Raw genomic sequence first — 18,486 nt, forward strand, 5'->3', positions numbered from 1 at the left:
CCTGTCCACGATTAATGAGCCACGCTCCGGTGCCGGGCGATGGTGTGATCGCTGCAGTGTAAAGAGTGGGAAGTGATACACACCATCTAGGTGCCTGTGCACATTAGGGCAATAAGGACCATCTGATCACATCTTCTGTCTGCCATTTCTAGCTCCACCATTGTGGAGGAGGTTTTACCAAACCTGCAGCTTGCTCTGAGGCGTGGTGCTGATTTAATTTCCTCCATTGCTCCTGGTGGAGCAGGGCCCCCTCTGGAGCTTTCCTCCATCGCTCCTGGTGGAGCAGGGCCCCCTCTGGAGCTTTCCTCCATCGCTCCTGGTGGAGCAGGGCCCCCTCTGGAGCTTTCCTCCATCGCTCCTGGTGGTGCAGGGCCCCCTCTGGAGCTTTCCTCCATTGCTCCTGGTGGAGCAGGGCCCCCTCTGGAGCTTTCCTCCATCGCTCCTGGTGGTGCAGGGCCCCCTCTGGAGCTTTCCTCCATCGCTCCTGGTGGAGCAGGGCCCCCTCTGGAGCTTTCCTCCATCGCTCCTGGTGGTGCAGGGCCCCCTCTGGAGCTTTCCTCTCTCTCTCCTGGTGGTGCAGGGCCCCCTCTGGAGCTTTCCTCCATTGCTCCTGGTGGAGCAGGGCCCCCTCTGGAGCTTTCCTCCATCGCTCCTGGTGGAGCAGGGCCCCCTCTGGAGCTCTCCTCCATCGCTCCTGGTGGAGCAGGGCCCCCTCTGGAGCTCTCCTTCATCGCTCCTGATGGTGCAGGGCCCGTCGCTGGAGCTTGCAGGGCCCCCGTGTAGCCCGGTTGACATTTTCATGAGGCTTTCTGTCTTCTGCGGTGATTCCTGGCAGCACCGATGTCCTGTCTGCCGTTCCTGTGATTAATTCTCTGGTCTCTCCGCCGTCCCCGGCTCTGTGTAATTCCATCCCCCTCACTCCATGTTTGCATTAGGCCGCGTGTAACAGCTGCTATAGAAGTGTCAGATACACGGCCGGATACGATAGATGTGTAATGTAGCGAATAATATGGAGACCGGTGAATATATATAATGGGAGGCTTATAAGGATCCCCCAGCTCGGACCCCCAGTGATCAGCTGTGTCTAATCTCCTCTGGAGGCGCTGCAGGTAGAAATGAAGCCTTACTGGGGATCCATTTATGTCAATGCCTGAGTAATGCAAGACTGGAAGGTCCTCCACCACCAGGGGCGCTCTTCATACCTGCCCTCCTCTGTGTAGGAGATGAGGGTGCTGAACATTTATTGGGATGTAGCTTTGCAGGATGTTGAGAGTTGTTGTTCGCTGGAAGCTTTGAACAGCTTTTCCTCCAGGATTGCCTTGTATTTACCTCCATCCATCTTCCCATCACTTCTGACCAACTTACCTGCCCCTGCTGAAGAAAAGCCTCCTCACAGCTGGATGCTGCCTCCACTATGTGTGACGGTGGGGATGGTGTTTTCAAGGAGATTTGCAGTGTTCGTTTTTTACCACATAAAGCATTTTGTATTTAGCTCAAAATGTTCTCCTTTGGTCTCATCTGACCTCAGCACCTTCTCTCACATGCTTGCTGTGTCCCCTACATGGCAAAATGAGGCTTCTTGCTTTTAAACATGTCTATCTTCTTGCTTCTTCCATAATGGGCAGGTTTGTGGAGTCTAAGTCTGATAGTCGTCCTATGGACAGATTCTCCCTGAGCTGTGATCTCTGTGGCTCCTCCAGTGACCATGGGCCTCTCGGCTTCTTCTCTCATTAGTGCTCTCCTTCTTGGGATGTCAATTTTGGTGGACGGCCATGTCTTGGTAGGTTTACAGTTGTGCCATACTCCTTCCATTTTTGGATGATGGATTGAACAGTGCTCTGAGATGTTGAGAACTTGGGCCATTTTTTGTAACCTAACCCTGCTTTACTCTTCTCCACAACTGTATCCCTGACCTTTCTGGTGTGTTCCTTGGTTTCCATAATGCTGTTTGATCGCTAATGTTCTGACACAAACCTCTGAGGTCTTCACAGAACAGCTGTAGTTATACAGAGAAGACATTGCACACTGGAGGACTCAATGTACTACTGGAACTAGGCAACGTCTGGAAGCAATTGGTCACTCAGGATTTTATTTAGGGGGATCTGACTACAGGGGGATGAATATAAATGCAATTCAGAATTTTTAGATTTTTAAATATGTAGAAAACCAGGTATCCATTTCTTTACACCAATACTTAGTGTTGGTATTGCATAAAATCCCAAGAAAATGTTTGTGGGTGTAACGAAAAAAATGGGGAAAAGTTGACGGAGTATGAATACTTCTTCAAGGCACTGTATGTCAGTGCGTCCTCCAAGATCTGTACATAAGAAGCATGGCACAGAGGAGTGAGCAGGCGCTGCACATTTCTACAGAGCCTGGGAGATTCTGAGACTAATCAATGGCACCCTGGCAGGTCAGCAGTGTGAGCAGGCCACTCTTTTCATCTTCTCCACTTTTGTTCCTGATGAGCTGCTTGTTGGTGTCCTTCTGCTGGGTGCCTATTATAGCCTCTTCTTTGGCGGGCTTGGGGCCTCTTCTTTCGGCGGGCTTGGGGGTTGTTTCTTCTGTCCTTTTCTTTCGGCAAGCTTGGGGCCTGTTCTTCTTTCGGCGGGCTTGGAGCCTCTTCTTTCGGTGGGCTTCTTTCCATGCACTTGGGGGTTGTTTCTTCTGGCTCGTCTTCTGGCCTCTTCCTTTGGTGGACTTGTGGCCTCTTCTTTTGGCGGGCTTGGGGCCTCTTCTTTTGGCGAGCTTGGGGCCTCTTCTTTTGGCGGGCTAGGGGCCTCTTCTTTTGGCGGGCTAGGGGCCTCTTCTTTTGGCGGGCTAGGGGCCTCTTCTTTTGGCGGGCTAGGGGCCTCTTCTTTTGGCGGGCTAGGGGCCTCTTCTTTTGGCGGGCTAGGGGCCTCTTCTTTTGGCGGGCTAGGGGCCTCTTCTTTTGGCGGGCTAGGGGCCTCTTCTTTTGGCGGGCCGTGGATGGCCTTTGTTTCGGCGGTGCGTCCTGTAATGCAGCTGAGGGTCTGACCTTCAGCGTTTACCATTACTGTCCATCTGGCCAGACAAGAATCGAGGAAGAGCTGATACATTGCAACGAGTCCTGTACCTTGTGTTTACGGGTGCCCTGGTGGGTGGAGAGGGGGAGCCTGGGATGTGCATGTGGTGGGTGTCTGGGCTAGGTTCACACTGACGTGTGTGGGGTTGGGGTATGCGTTTGGTGATGCTTAGAGTGGGAGTCTGGGTTCACAACAATGTGGGGGGCTTTCACCGTTCCATGCACTTTTCTGGGTCATGCTTCATGGTTGTGGACATGGCGGCGTCTCTGTTCCGTGCACTTGGGGGTTGTTTTCTTCTGGCTCGTCTTCATCTGGTCCATGTTGGAGGGAGGGGGTCTCTGCGGCATTGGGGGTCTTGGTTTCCACGTGTGTGGCAGGGGATTCTTGTACTGTGCGCATGAGTTGTCATTTTGGTCCATGATTGGAGGTCTTTATGGCGATATGGGGGTCTCGTACCTAGGTCCGGTCGGTTCTGGACAGGTCTTCCTCACATGTCGGACTTTGTTTCCGTGTGTCCATGTCCTCCATATGTCACATGACACTGTCCTCTGCGGTGCGGTGGGGGCAGACTCCGTTATTTGGTATTACCCAACGCCCCCCCCCACTCGGTCTGTAATGGGGGTTCTATTACTTCCCCTGGGGTATGAGCACTATTGCATCTGTCCATGTATTTTTTCACAGCTGGATCGGGGGCCCGTGCATCTGTCTGACTGCGTTATGTCTCCTTTGGTTGGTTAACTCTTTCCACCCCCCCCCCCCCCCCCGCCCTCCAAAGCGTCCCGCTGCGATGCACTTGTCAGAAGGGATTACGGCAGCGGGCACCCGGGTAATGACACCGCCCCCCGCCAGCCCTCCGCTGTCACAAATCCCTGTTGTCATGGCAACAGATGAGCGACCTTTTTGTGATACTTCACTTAAACTTGTGACCTGCGTCCCACGGTGGTGGAGGTTGGGGTGGGGGGATTCATAAGGACGCAGTCCTCGGAGTCCCCACCTACCGGACCCCTCAGCACACGGTGATTCACCACTTATGTTCTGTATGCTGAACATATGGATGGAGTCATCTAATTACTAATATTGCGGCCCCGGATATCGGCGCAGTCATTGATTCGCTTTTACGTCTGCTAGTGGGGGATGACCTGAAGGTTAACCCTTTCATTCTGTCATACAGCCAGTGCGGCACTCGATGTGTGACTGCTAAAATGCTGGAAACCGTAACTGATGGGGACGGCTATCGGCGCAAACGTCAGATGTACCCAGCTCCTTGGTTTGATATCGGATGCTTCGGGTTAGTGGCCCTTTAAATCCCCCCTGCAGCACAGATGCTGGCAGTGAAGCCTGTGGCCGTTGCTCTCGCAGAGCTGGAATTTCCTATTTCGTGTCTTCACACGCCGGACGACTCTGTATACGCTGTAAACAGTTGTCACCCGGACGCTGAGCGTTCTGCCATTAGAGGGTGCGCGGTGACCCCACCACCTGCAGCGCCACGCCCCGATCCTACCTGCACCCACTCATCGGATCAGTCAGGGGATTCCATATGCATTGTGTTATGTAAGATCACATGGAAAAGTGCAGCTGTCAGGAATGTTCAGTGACGCCATCGTCAAGATCTGTGCTGGCTGTCAGTGAATAGAAAACCCCGCCACATCATCCAGCGGAATCCGCTCCTGCAGTATAGAGCTGGTGGGTGACATGGCGGCACTTTAGGTGAATGGTTGCCCCTTGCTGTACGTGTACGGCTTCGGGGGACCAGATTTCTGTCTTGGAAGTTTCAGGGGACCAGATTTCTGTCTTGGAAGTTTCGGGGGACCAGATTTCTGTCTTGGAAGTTTCGGGGGACCAGATTTCTGTCTTGGAAGTTTCAGGGGACCAGATTTCTGTCTTGGAAGTTTTTCTTTTTGTCTGGGCTGATGGTTTGTTACAATTGTATCCAGTCCACATTACCCTGCACCGATACATTGTAACGGATTGTGAGGACAGATCTGATCTGAGGATTGTGCAGACTGGATGCTAATATCGGCTGCTTTAGGCTACTTTCACACATCCGGTTTGAGCAGTGCGGCTCAATCCGGCTGTGAAACCTATGCAACGGATGCGGCGAAAACACCGCATGCTTTGCATAAGTTTTTACATGCGGCCCGTCCGTTTTTTTCCGGTTGCGGCACGCTACTGAGCATGCACAGTGGAAGAAACCGAATGCGGCGTTTTTTGCCGCATCTGGCATCCATAGGCATGCATTGAAAAATGCGCCGCAGCGGCTGGATGCGGCGCGATGCGTTTTTTTTTTGCCGGACAAAAAAACGTTACAAGATACGTTGCCTCCGGCCGCCGCTTTAATTTTGCCGCATCCGGAAAAAAACGGATGCAACGCAAGCCATCAGGCACAATCCGGTAACAATGCAAATCTATGGGGATAAAACGGATGCGGTACCGGATCCGTTTTACCCGTTTTTTTCCGGATTGTACCTGATGGAAAAAACCGGATGTGTGAAAGTAGCCTAATTGGTGTGTGGTTGTGGGGCGCTGGTGCAGAGTTTGTATTTGCAGAGACGACGACCATTGATATAAGCCATTCGCTGGCTGTGCTGCTGTCATGGCACTACATGTGCCAGCATGCCCACCAAGGATGGGATTACATAAATGGAGGGAAGCCGTTCCGGCGGAGTTACTGTCTTACTGCAGGTTCGGTCATGTCGGGGCGGCTGCGCCTGTGTGCGCTGGTATAAGGAGGTCACTTACTAGGGTTTGGGTTGAGTCACTGAGTCTGAACTCGATCACCGTTAAAGGGACCTGCGAGAGGAGTCTGTGGTTATGTCCTGATCCCCCGCAGCACAGAGTGTTTCAGGAGTGGACTGTGCTGATCATGTGGAGGTTGAATAATGTAAGGTGCAGGATCTCCCCCCCCCCCCCCCACAGCAGCACAGAGTATTTCAGGAGAGGACTGTGCTGATCTTGTGGGAGGTTCTATAGTAGAAGGAGCAGCTCCCCCGCCCCCCAGCAGCGCAGAGTATTTCAGGAGAGGAGTGTTCTGATTTTGTGGGAGGTTCTATAGTGGAAGGAGCAGGATCCCCAGCAACACAGAGTATTTCAGGAGACGACTATGCTGATCTTGTTGGAGGTTATTTAGTGGAAGGTGCAGGGCCTCCAGCAGCACAGAGTATTTCAGAAGGTTTGTGTGCTGATATTTGTAGGAAGTTATGCAGTGTAAGGCTATGTTCACACTTCCGTTAGTTTGCTTCCGTCGCCTTAAGGAATTTCGGTATCCTGCAAAATATTTTGCAGGATTCCATTTTTTCCCCATAGACTTGTATGGACCTCGGATTGTGACTGATGGCTTTGCGTTGCATCCGCCGTATGATGGATAAGTTGTTTACGAACTGACCGCCGAGCAGGAGCAACGCTGAATGTAACGTTTTTTTGAGCGGCAAAAAAAACGCACTCCGCAGGTGTCCGTCGCCATCCGTCAAAAGCTATAATAGATGTCTATGGTGCGGGATTCCGCCGTAATCCGTCACATGACAGAATCCAGTGCTGGAGTCCGTCATGCTCTACTGAGCATGCCCAGCATGTTTGGCACACCCACTGGGCTGTCCCAAACACAAACGGATCATGACGGATCCATCAAACGGATGCATAGCGGATGTAACGGACCAGTTATTTCACAGGATTCCTGTGAACGGAAAGCTGTGAAATTACACATCCGTTGCATCAGTTGACATCTAAAAAACTACGGATCCGTCATTGCGTCGCAACAACGGACCTGACGGAAGCAAAACAACGGACGTGTGAACATCTCCAGCAGCACAGAGTATTTCAGGAGGTGACTGCAGATTTTATTGGAGGTTATTTAGTGGAAGGTGCAGGATCTCCAGCAGCACAGAGTATTTCAGGAGGTGACTGTGCTGATGTTGTAGGAGGTTATATAGCAGAAGGAGCAGGGTCCTCAGATTAGATCCTGGGACTTGTATAGTGGAAGCCTCGGGTCTCCAGCAGCACAGAGTATGTCAGGCTGGCCGTCCCTGGCTGATGCAGGTGATGCTGCAGGGACTAGCTCGTCTGTGTTGGTTCCTGCCCTTTGTCGCTGTCCGCGGTGGCAGATGTGACCGGTGAGTGAACTCCTCATCAGGAGATCACTGGATCATTTCTGATCACTCTTGGAGGAGGGGAGGAAACTTGTAAAACTTTCTAGTAGTTTCCCGGACGTTGTGCTTCCAGCCGGTGCGGAGTGTGGCAGCGTCGGTAAGTGAGCGAAGGTTTCTAGAAGTATGTCAGTCCCCAGAAGAGGGGCGCAGCGTGCAAGGATAATGGAGCCGTCCTCTCCTCCTGCTTCTCCCGGTGGACGGCGCCTAATTGTTATAATCAGTCTAAATTCATTACCCCTCGTGAGCGACGAGGGGGAAGGATCTGAGACTGGAGGGGCACGAACTAGGACGCTGCCATCACCTGCAGGCAGAAAACCGAGTGATCAGACAGGAAGAGTAAGGGGCAGGCGGTCATTCCCGAGGTTTAGGGGGCTCCTCCAAGCATTGCCCCTCCTGCCCATGTTGTGGTTTAATCTCGAGTCACGGGGTTAAAACTGAGGGGGCAAAAATGCAAATTTAATAGAAAATTGAGCAACTTTTCATCAAACGATAAGAAGATGATTGACGTTGGGATTGTATTCTCAGGGTTCTGTAAAATTCTCTTCTCCATGGCCTGAAATGGCTGATAACAGGGAACAAGAGATTGCAGCCACCTCCTAGTTTTCCTCATCAGGCTAGCTTTTCCTGGTTGTGATTTAGCTTTTTCTGTATGGTTATAGCACCGTGACTACCCTGGTTCTGCTGGGGGACCGCAGATTGCGCAGGGGGGACCGCAGATTGCGCAGGGGGGACCGCAGATTGCGCAGGGGGGACCGCAGATTGCGCAGGGGGGACCGCAGATTGCGCAGGGGGGACCGCAGATTGCGCAGGGGGGACCGCAGATTGCGCAGGGGGGACCGCAGATTGCGCAGGGGGGACCGCAGATTGCGCAGGGGGGACCGCAGATTGCGCAGGGGGGACCGCAGATTGCGCAGGGGGGACCGCAGATTGCGCAGGGGGGACCGCAGATTGCGCAGGGGGGACCGCAGATTGCGCAGGGGGGACCGCAGATTGCGCAGGGGGGACCGCAGATTGCGCAGGGGGGACCGCAGATTGCGCAGGGGGGACCGCAGATTGCGCAGGGGGGACCGCAGATTGCGCAGGGGGGACCGCAGAGGGCTCTGGATTGACCCTAGAGGGCGCTGGGGTGACCCTAGAGGGCGCTGGGGTGACCCTAGAGGGCGCTGGGGTGACCCTAGAGGGCGCTGGACTGCCCATGGTTTCCCGTTGCATGACCCTGGATCGCGCTGGCGGCCCGAAATCTTCGAGAGTACTGATGTGGCAGTTGTGAAAATGGACGAATTATGTCCAGCCGTATCCCTTCGCCATCCTGGTGCCTGCGCTGTGTAAATCTGCACAGTGCAGGACGGACCTCCAGATGGCGGGGGGGGATTTAGGACCCCGGATTAAAAGCGTAATCCTCGTCAGACGCGGGCTGTTTGCTACCGCTGATTATAATGGAAAAGCTGTTTTGTTCTTGGTATTAAAGCAAGAAATGGAAGTCCGAATCAGCGTGTGCACAAGGAAGGCTCTGTGCACGCAGCAGACGTGTCCGTGGCCCTCGTATTCACTCTGTGCACGCAGCAGACGTGTCCGTGGCCCTCGTATTCACTCTGTGCACGCAGCAGACGTGTCCGTGGCCCTCGTATTCACTCTGCACGCAGCAGACGTGTCCGTGGCCCTCGTATGCACTCTGTGCACGCAGCAGACGTGTCCGTGGCCCTCGTATTCACTCTGTGCACGCAGCAGACGTGTCCGTGGCCCTCGTATTCACTCTGGGCACGCAGCAGACGTGTCCGTGGCCCTCGTATGCACTCTGTGCACGCAGCAGACGTGTCCGTGGCCCTCGTATGCACTCTGTGCACGCAGCAGACGTGTCCGTGGCCCTCGTATTCACTCTGGGCACGCAGCAGACGTGTCCGTGGCCCTCGTATTCACTCTGTGCACGCAGCAGACGTGTCCGTGGCCCTCGTATGCACTCTGTGCACGCAGCAGACGTGTCCGTGGCCCTCGTATTCCCTTTTTGCTAAATGCCTGTTGTCGGATGGTGCTTGCAAATACAAACCATTTTGCAATTTACTGCTTGTTACAAATGTTGTCTTTTTTTAAGATATTAGCTTTTTTCTCGTTGCCTTGGTGACCGACTACCGCTGCATGACTGCAAAACATACGCAGTTCTTACAAGCTCTTTTTTTCTGTTGAGCGTGTAAGCGCGGTTTTGAAGCAGCACAGAATCACGGGAGCGTGGTGTTATTTTCTAATCCCGGCTGGCTTCAGAGCAGCGCTTACCAGCTCGTCAACAGCGGTGGTCGGTCTCCTAGGCAACGATCTGTAAACATCTCAAGAACGGCTGCAAATTTTAAGAAACAGTAAATTGCAAAGCTGCTTGTTTTTACACGCCAGATCTATAAAGATGGAAAATCCCTTTAAATTCAGTCCTGACTTAGTCCAGCTGACACACGTGCAGTTTGTTGCAATGTATCGGTGCAGACATTTGCGACGAGCGACCCCCTTTAATTCCCGTATCACAGAGCGTGGCGCCAGGACGTAACAACCCGACGCGTTTTGTCTCGAGGACAGTTTCCCGCAGAACGTCTCGTTTCGAGCGTCTGGAGATATGTGGCTCCGACCAAGGACGTCTCCAGCGCTCGATGGAAGCCCTGTAGATTTAACCCCTTCCGCTCTGCACCCTACGCTACGACTGACACCCCAACTACCTTCTTTGCACCGCTACCACCAGTTTTAACCCTTTGGTTTCCCTTGCAGAATATGACCGACACTTAGCATCCAGCAAGAGCATGGCGGCGGCTTACCTGGACCCGAACCTGAACCACACGCCGAGCTCGAACGCCAAGTCCCGCCTGAGCGCCGGCATGGAGCGATCGCCGGGGACCATCGAGAGAGTCTTAAAAGTCTTCCATTACTTCGAGACGAACAGCGAACCAGCAACGTGGGCCAGCAATATCCGGCACGGGGACGCCACCGATGTCAGGGTAAGCACAGATTACATGTGGCTGGACAACTAAAGCTATATCCTACAGCAGAATTGTGATTGCAGCTCTGGATGTAAAGAAGTGGAGCAAAATATATGTAGAGTTAAGGTGAGGGACTTTCTGCCTCATCTTTGTCACTTCGACCCCCTTTGTAAGTTTTATGAGCGGTGCTAAAATTCTTAAAACAGAAAGACCCCAATAGTGACTGCCGCCCCCTGTCCTCCCTCTTGTCTGCTGTAAACGTGATTTATGCCCTTGGGGGGTCTGATATTCGCAGTAAACCTCGCCCCCGGCTGCCGGAACGTTTGTCTGTTGTCGTCTGCAGCTCTGAATTCTTTTCACGTTTATTCTGTCGACTTTCCAATGAAAACTGGCGGCTGCGCTCACCGGGCTCTGCTTCATCCAGCGCAGGACCCAAAATAGCAACACTCTGCAGACGGGCAGGAATTGTCTGCAAGATTAAGCTGCGAGCGGCGGAACAGAGGCAGGAACACAGCCGTGTAAACTGTGGTTTTCCCGAATTTTGTCACCAAAATCTGCTAATCCGGCATCGGGTCTCTTCACTGTGTAATGGATATTGTAAATTATATATCTAGATGTAAAGACCAGAGCTGCACTCACTATTCTGCTGGTGCAGTCACTGTGTACATACATTACATTACTGATCCTGAGTTACATCCTGTATTATCCTACAGAGCTGCACTCACTATTCTGCTGGTGCAGTCACTGTGTACATACATTACATTACTGATCCTGAGTTATCTCCTGTATTATACTCCAGAGCTGCACTCACTATTCTGCTGGTGCAGTCACTGTGTACATACATTACATTACTGATCCTGAGTTATCTCCTGTATTATACTCCAGAGCTGCACTCACTATTCTACTGGTGCAGTTACTGTGTACATACATTACATTACTGATCCTGAGTTACCTCCTGTATTATACCCCAGAGCTGCACTCACTATTCTGCTGGTGCAGTCACTGTGTACATACATTACATTACTGATCCTGAGTTACCTCCTGTATTATACTCCAGAGCTGCACTCACTATTCTGCATGTGCAGTCACTGTGTACATACATTACATTACTGATCCTGAGTTACCTCCTGTATTATCCTCCAGAGCTGCACTCACTATTCTGCTGGTGCAGTCACTGTGGACATACATTACATTACTGATCCTGAGTTACCTCCTTTATTATCCTCCAGAGCTGCACTTACTATTCTGCTGGTGCAGTCACTGTGTACACACATTACATTACTGATCCTGAGTTATCTCCTGTATTATACTCTAGAGCTGCACTCACTATTCTGCTGGTGCAGTCACTGTGTACATACATTACTGATCCTGAGTTACATCCTGTATTATCCTCCAGAGCTGAACTCACTATTCTACTGGTGCAGTTACTGTGGACATACATTACATTACTGATCCTGAGTTACCTCCTATATTATCCTCCAGAGCTGCACTCACTATTCTGCTGGTGCAGTCACTATGTACATAAATTACATTACTGATCCTGAGTTACCTCCTGTATTATCCTCCAGAGCTGCACTTACTATTCTGCTGGTGCAGTCACTGTGTACACACATTACATTACTGATCCTGAGTTATCTCCTGTATTATACTCTAGAGCTGCACTCACTATTCTGCTGGTGCAGTCACTGTGTACATACATTACTGATCCTGAGTTACATCCTGTATTATCCTCCAGAGCTGAACTCACTATTCTACTGGTGCAGTCACTGTGGACATACATTACATTACTGATCCTGAGTTACCTCCTATATTATCCTCCAGAGCTGCACTCACTATTCTGCTGGTGCAGTCACTATGTACATAAATTACATTACTGATCCTGAGTTACCTCCTGTATTATCCTCCAGAGCTGCACTCACTATTCTGCTGGTGCAGTCACTATGTACATACATTATATTACTGATCTTGAGTTACATCCTGTATTATACTCCGGAGCTGCACTCACTATTCTGCTGGTGCAGTCACTATGTACATACATTACATTACTGATCCTGAGTTACCTCCTGTATTATACTCCAGAGCTGCACTCACTATTCTGCTGGTGCAGTCACTGTGTACATACTTTACATTACTGATCCTGAGTTACCTCCTGTATTATACTCCAGAGCTGCACTCACTATTCTGCTGGTGCAGTCACTGTGTACATACATTACATTACTGATCCTGAGTTACATCCCGTATTATCCTCCAGAGCTGCACTCACTATTCTGCTGGTGCAGTCACTGTGTACATACATTACATTACTGATCCTGAGTTACCTCCTGTATTATACCCCAGAGCTGCACTCACTATTCTGCTGGTGCAGTTACTGTGTACATACATTACGTTACTGATCCTGAGTTACCTCCTGTATTATACTCCGGAGCTGCATGTAAGTCAGGATCAGTAATATAATGTATGTACACAGTGACTGCACCAGCAGAATAGAGTGTTCAGCTCTGGAGTATAATACAGGATTTAACTCAGGATCAGAACAGCATCAGTATAGAATAAGTAGTGACATTTTTGCAGGGAGTCATTAAAGGGGTATTCCCATCTCCAAGATCCTATCCTAATACTATCACGTAGTAGCTGTAATAGTAAGATTATCAAATACCTCCAGTTATAAATGTAGTATAGTTCTCCTGATTAGTTATGTCTCATACCTCATGTGCAGGGCATTGCAGCATAGTCCTGGTTACGAATCACTCAGTTGGTCGTGGTTGTAACCATGGTTACCTGTTACTGCAATGCCCTGCACATGAGGTAAGAGACTTAACTAATCAGGAGCACTATGCTACATTTATAACTGGAGGTATTTGATATTATTTATTATTATTATTATTATTATTATTATTATTATTATTTGTACTGGAAATGGGAATCCCCCTTTAAATTCTTCTTTCTGTTGTGATTTGCTGAGTGATGCGGAGATTTTCATTATTTTTTTCCCTTTCTGTTTAGGGAATCATTCAGAAGATTGTGGACAGTCACAAAGTGAAGTGTGTGTCCTCGTATGGATTACGGCTGAGTCACCTGCGCTCCGAGGAGGTGCACTGGCTGCACCCAGACATGGGGGTCTCTCACGTCAGAGAGAAATACGAGCAATCCCACCCGCCGGAGGAATGGAAGTAAGTGTGCTCTGCACTCCAGCACGCCCCATGGCGTTTTCCAGTTTGTGGGGTCGAATCAGGTCGGGGTCATTGCGAGACCTCAAAATGTAGAGAAATGCCTAACCCTGCACGAAAAGTGGATATGGCAAAGAGGACGAGTCCTGGAAGACCCCGCTGCCAGTGTAGTGGGAATGTGCAGAAAGGCCGCGCCAAGGGGGCAGTATTTACCACTTTACAGTTTTGGTTCCGCGCTCCGCTGCCGGATGCCCGCACCGATCATCTGCTCCATTTCCAGACCCTATGGATGGGACCTGCAAAGCGTAGTGTGAGGAAGAGGAGCAGGACGCACGGCTTCTCCCATCCGTGTGCAGCGATTCCTGTGCCTCGCTCGGCCCCTTCAGGGGGAGGCACTGTGTGCGACGCAGTGCAAAAGTTATTCTGGAGAATTCCTTTAAATATCCAGCCTGCAGTACACAGAGCGGTCTCTGCCATTTCTTTCCTCCTGTGAAGCGCTCATTTTAAAATTTTGGTTATTTTGATTCACTGCGACATACGGATTCTTATACGGCCTATATATCATCATGGCTGCCATTGTCAAGCTGGCGAAAACAAGCAGCAGGGGCTCTGTGACTGGGGGAGGGGCTCTGTGACTGGGAGGAGGGGGGGCTCTGGGACTGGGAGGAGGGGGGCTCTGGGACTGGGAGGAGGGGGGCTCTGGGACTGGGAGGGGGGAACTCTGGGACTGGGAGGGGGGAACTCTGGGACTGGGAGGGGGGAACTCTGGGACTGGGAGGGGGGAACTCTGGGACTGGGAAGGGGGCTCTGTGTGGCTGGAGGAGGGGTCCTTATATGTAGTGGGAAAATATGACCAGTATATCTATCCTGTCATTTAGTTCCCATCCATAGTTTAATATTCGGGATAATTTCCCCTCCGCCTCTTGTGTTCTCCTTCATGTTCCCCTCCGCCCCTTGCGTCCTCCTTCATGTTCCCCTCCGCCCCTTGCGTCCTCCTTCATGTTCCCCTCCGCCCCTTGCGTCGTCCTTCATGTTCCCCTCCGCCCCTTGTGTCCTCCTTCATGTTCCCCTCCGCCCCTTGTGTCCTCCTTCATGTTCCCCTCCGCCCCTTGTGTCCTTGTCCATGTTCCCCTCCGCCCCTTGTGTCCTTGTCCATGTTCCGGCTCCGCCTCTTGTGTCCTCCTTCATGTTCCCCTCCGCCTCTTGTGTCCTCCTTCATGTTCCCCTCCGCCCCTTGTGTCCTTGTCCATGTTCCCCTCCGCCCCTTGTGTCCTTGTCCATGTTCCCCTCCGCCCCTTGTGTCCTTGTCCATGTTCCCCTCCGCCCCTTGTGTCCTTGTCCATGTTCCCCTCCGCCCCTTGTGTCCTTGTCCATGTTCCCCTCTGCCTCGTGTGTCCTCCTTCATGTTCCCTTCCGCCCCTTGCGTCCTCCTTCATGTTCCCCTCCGCCTCTTGTGTCCTCCTTCATGTTCCCCTCCGCCTCTTATGTCCTCCTCCATGTTCCCCTCCGCCTCTTGTGTCCTCCTTCATGTTCCCCTCCGCCCCTTGTGTCCTCCTTCATGTTCCCCTCCGCCCCTTGTGTCCTCCTCCATGCTCCCCTCCGCTCCTTGTGTCCTCCATCATGTTCCCCTCCGCTCCTTGTGTCCTCCGCCATGCTCCCCTCTGCCCCTTGTGTCCTCCTTCATGTTCCACTCCGCCCCTTGTGTCCTCCTCCATGCTCCCCTCCGCTCCTTGTGTCCTCCATCATGTTCCCCTCCGCTCCTTGTGTCCTCCTTCATGTTCCTCTCCGCCCCTTGTGTCCTCCATCATGTTCCCCTCCGCCCCTTGTGTCCTCCTCCATGTTCCCCTCCGCTCCTTGTGTCCTCCATCATGTTCCCCTCCGCCCCTTGTGTCCTCCTCCATGTTCCCCTCCGCTCCTTGTGTCCTCCTTCATGTTCCCCTCCGCCCCTTGTGTCCTCCATCATGTTCCTCTCCGCCCCTTGTGTCCTCCTTCATGTTCCTCTCCGCCCCTTGTGTCCTCCTTCATGTTCACCTCCGCCCCTTGTGTCCTCCTCCATGCTCCCCTCCGCTCCTTGTGTCCTCCTTCATGTTCCCCTCCGCCCCTTGTGTCCTCCTCCATGTTCCCCTCCGCTCCTTGTGTCCTCCTCCATGTTCCCCTCCGCTCCTTGTGTCCTCCTTCATGTTCCTCTCCGCCCCTTGTGTCCTCCATCATGTTCCCCTCCGCCCCTTGTGTCCTCCTCCATGTTCCCCTCCGCCCCTTGTGTCCTCCTTCATGTTCGCCTCCGCCCCTTGTGTCCTCCTTCATGTTCCCCTCCGCCCCTTGTGTCCTCCATCATGTTCCTCTCCGCCCCTTGTGTCCTCCTTCATGTTCCTCTCCGCCCCTTGTGTCCTCCTTCATGTTCCCCTCCGCCCCTTGTGTCCTCCTTCATGTTCGCCTCCGCTCCTTGTGTCCTCCTTCATGTTCCCCTCCGCCCCTTGTGTCCTCCTCCATGTTCCCCTCCGCCCCTTGTGTCCTCCTTCATGTTCGCCTCCGCCCCTTGTGTCCTCCTTCATGTTCCCCTCCGCCCCTTGTGTCCTCCATCATGTTCCTCTCCGCCCCTTGTGTCCTCCTTCATGTTCCTCTCCGCCCCTTGTGTCCTCCTTCATGTTCCCCTCCGCCCCTTGTGTCCTCCTTCATGTTCGCCTCCGCTCCTTGTGTCCTCCTTCATGTTCCCCTCCGCCCCTTGTGTCCTCCTCCATGCTCCCCTCTGCCCCTTGTGTCCTCCTTCATGTTCCTCTCCGCCCCTTGTGTCCTCCTCCATGCTCCCCTCCGCTCCTTGTGTCCTCCTTCATGTTCCCCTCCGCTCCTTGTATCCTCCATCATGTTCCCCTCCGCTCCTTGTGTCCTCCTTCATGTTCCTCTCCGCCCCTTGTGTCCTCCTTCATGTTCCCCTCTGCCCCTTGTGTCCTCCATCATGTTCCCCTCTGCCCCTTGTGTCCTCCATCATGTTCCCCTCCGCCTCTTGTGTCCTCCTCCATGCTCCCCTCCGCTCCTTGTGTCCTCCTTCATGTTCCCCTCCGCCCCTTGTGTCCTCCTTCATGTTCCTCTCCGCCCCTTGTGTCCTCCTTCATGTTCCTCTCCGCCCCTTGTGTCCTCCATCATGTTCCCCTCTGCCCCTTGTGTCCTCCTTCATGTTCCCCTCTGCCCCTTGTGTCCTCCTTCATGTTCCTCTCCGCCCCTTGTGTCCTCCTTCATGTTCCCCTCTGCCCCTTGTGTCCTCCTTCATGTTCCTCTCCGCCCCTTGTGTCCTCCTTCATGTTCCTCTCCGCCCCTTGTGTCCTCCATCATGTTCCCCTCCGCCCCTTGTGTCCTCCTTCATGTTCCTCTCCGCCCCTTGTGTCCTCCTTCATGTTCCTCTCCGCCCCTTGTGTCCTCCTTCATGTTCCCCACCGCCCCTTGTGTCCTCCTTCATGTTCCCCTCCGCCCCTTGTGTCCTCCTTCATGTTCCCCTCCGCCCCTTGTGTCCTCCTTCATGTTCCCCTCCACCCCTTGTGTCCTCCTTCATGTTCCCCTCCGCCCCTTGTGTCCTCCTTCATGTTCCTCTCCGCCCCTTGTGTCCTCCTTCATGTTCCTCTCCGCCCCTTGTGTCCTCCTTCATGTTCCCCACCGCCCCTTGTGTCCTCCTTCATGTTCCCCTCCGCCCCTTGTGTCCTCCTTAATGTTCCCCTCCGCCCCTTGTGTCCTCCTTAATGTTCCCCTCCGCCCCTTGTGTCCTCCTTCATGTTCCCCTCTGCCCCTTGCGTCCTCCTTCATGTTCCCCTCTGCCCCTTGCGTCCTCCTTCATGTTCCCCTCTGCCCCTTGCGTCCTCCTTCATGTTCCCCTCCGCCCCTTGTATCCTCCTTCATGTTCCCCTCCGCCCCTTGTGTCCTCCTTAATGTTCCCCTCCGCCCCTTGTGTCCTCCTTCATGTTCCCCTCTGCCCCTTGCGTCCTCCTTCATGTTCCCCTCTGCCCCTTGCGTCCTCCTTCATGTTCCCCTCCGCCCCTTGTGTCCTCCTTCATGTTCCCCTCCGCCCCTTGTGTCCTCCTTAATGTTCCCCTCCGCCCCTTGTGTCCTCCTTCATGTTCCCCTCCGCCCCTTGTGTCCTCCTTCATGCTCCCCTTATCTGCACATGCCCCGGCCCCGGATGTGAAGCGAGTGGCAGAGAGCAGTGAGGCGGTGCGGGGCCTCTATAATGAATGAGAGCTGTGATATTTGATGAATGCCTCCATGTGTATTTTTACTAACAAGCGGGGTCCTGCTGGGGGGTGTAAAATACTAATATCTCGGAGCTGCAGACGGCCCCCGGGGACCCGAGAGATGTGATCAGATTTTCATAGTAAACCACAGAGCTCCGTAGAGGAGTGTGCAGCTTGTGTGCAGAGTATTTCAGGAGCGGAGTTTGCTTTCAGTCATCTCCTGTAGCAGAGGTGTGGAGACGGTCAGACATGGTCTATTACCTGTATTCTGCGGGTTGTGTGCAGAGTATTTCAGGAGCGGAGCTTGCTTTCAGTCTTCTGTAGCAGAGGTGTGGAGACGGTCATACATGCTCTGTTATCTGTATTCTGCGGATTGTGTGCAGAGTATTTCAGGATCGGAGTTTGCTTTCAGTCTCCTGTAGCAGAGGTGTGGAGACGGTCAGACATGGTCTGTTGCCTGTATTCTGTGGGTTGTGTGCAGAGTATTTCAGGAGCGGAGCTTGCTTTCAGTCTCCTGTAGCAGAGGTGTGGAGACGGTCAGACATGCTCTGTTACCTGTATTCTGCGGGTTGTGTGCAGAGTATTTCAGTAGCGGAGCTTGCTTTCAGTCTTCTTCTGTAGCAGAGGTCTGGAGACGGTCAGACATGCTCTGTTACCTGTATTCTGTGGGTTGTGTGCAGAGTATTTCAGGAGCTGAGCTTGCTTTCAGTCTCCTGTAGCAGAGGTGTGGAGACGGTCAGACATGCTCTGTTATCTGTATTCTGCGGGTTGTGTGCAGAGTATTTCAGGAGCGGAGCTTGCTTTCAGTCTCCTGTAGCAGAGGTGTGGAGACTGTCAGACATGCTCTGTTACCTGTATTCTGCGGGTTGTGTGCAGAGTATTTCAGGAGCGGAGCTTGCTTTCAGTCTTCTCCTGTAGCAGAGGTGTGGAGACAGTCAGACATGCTCTCTTACCTGTAT

General features: G+C 52.7%; 1 protein-coding gene across 10 annotated transcripts in view; it reads left to right on the plus strand.

The window, feature by feature from the left end:
- The window catches only part of PTK2 (protein tyrosine kinase 2), a 184,458-nt gene that overhangs the window by 79,840 nt on the left and 86,132 nt on the right, over positions 1–18,486 (plus strand). For all 10 annotated transcript variants that reach the window (XM_075352830.1, XM_075352832.1, XM_075352825.1 and 7 more), the window contains 2 exons: positions 9,935–10,161; positions 13,147–13,313. In XM_075352830.1, coding sequence (XP_075208945.1) covers positions 9,967–10,161; positions 13,147–13,313 — 362 coding nt within the window. In that variant the 5' untranslated portion in view covers positions 9,935–9,966. The remainder of the gene's footprint in view (positions 1–9,934; positions 10,162–13,146; positions 13,314–18,486) is intronic.

The sequence above is a fragment of the Anomaloglossus baeobatrachus genome, chromosome 6 (genome assembly GCF_048569485.1).
Source record: "Anomaloglossus baeobatrachus isolate aAnoBae1 chromosome 6, aAnoBae1.hap1, whole genome shotgun sequence".
Classification (NCBI taxonomy): domain Eukaryota; kingdom Metazoa; phylum Chordata; class Amphibia; order Anura; family Aromobatidae; genus Anomaloglossus; species Anomaloglossus baeobatrachus.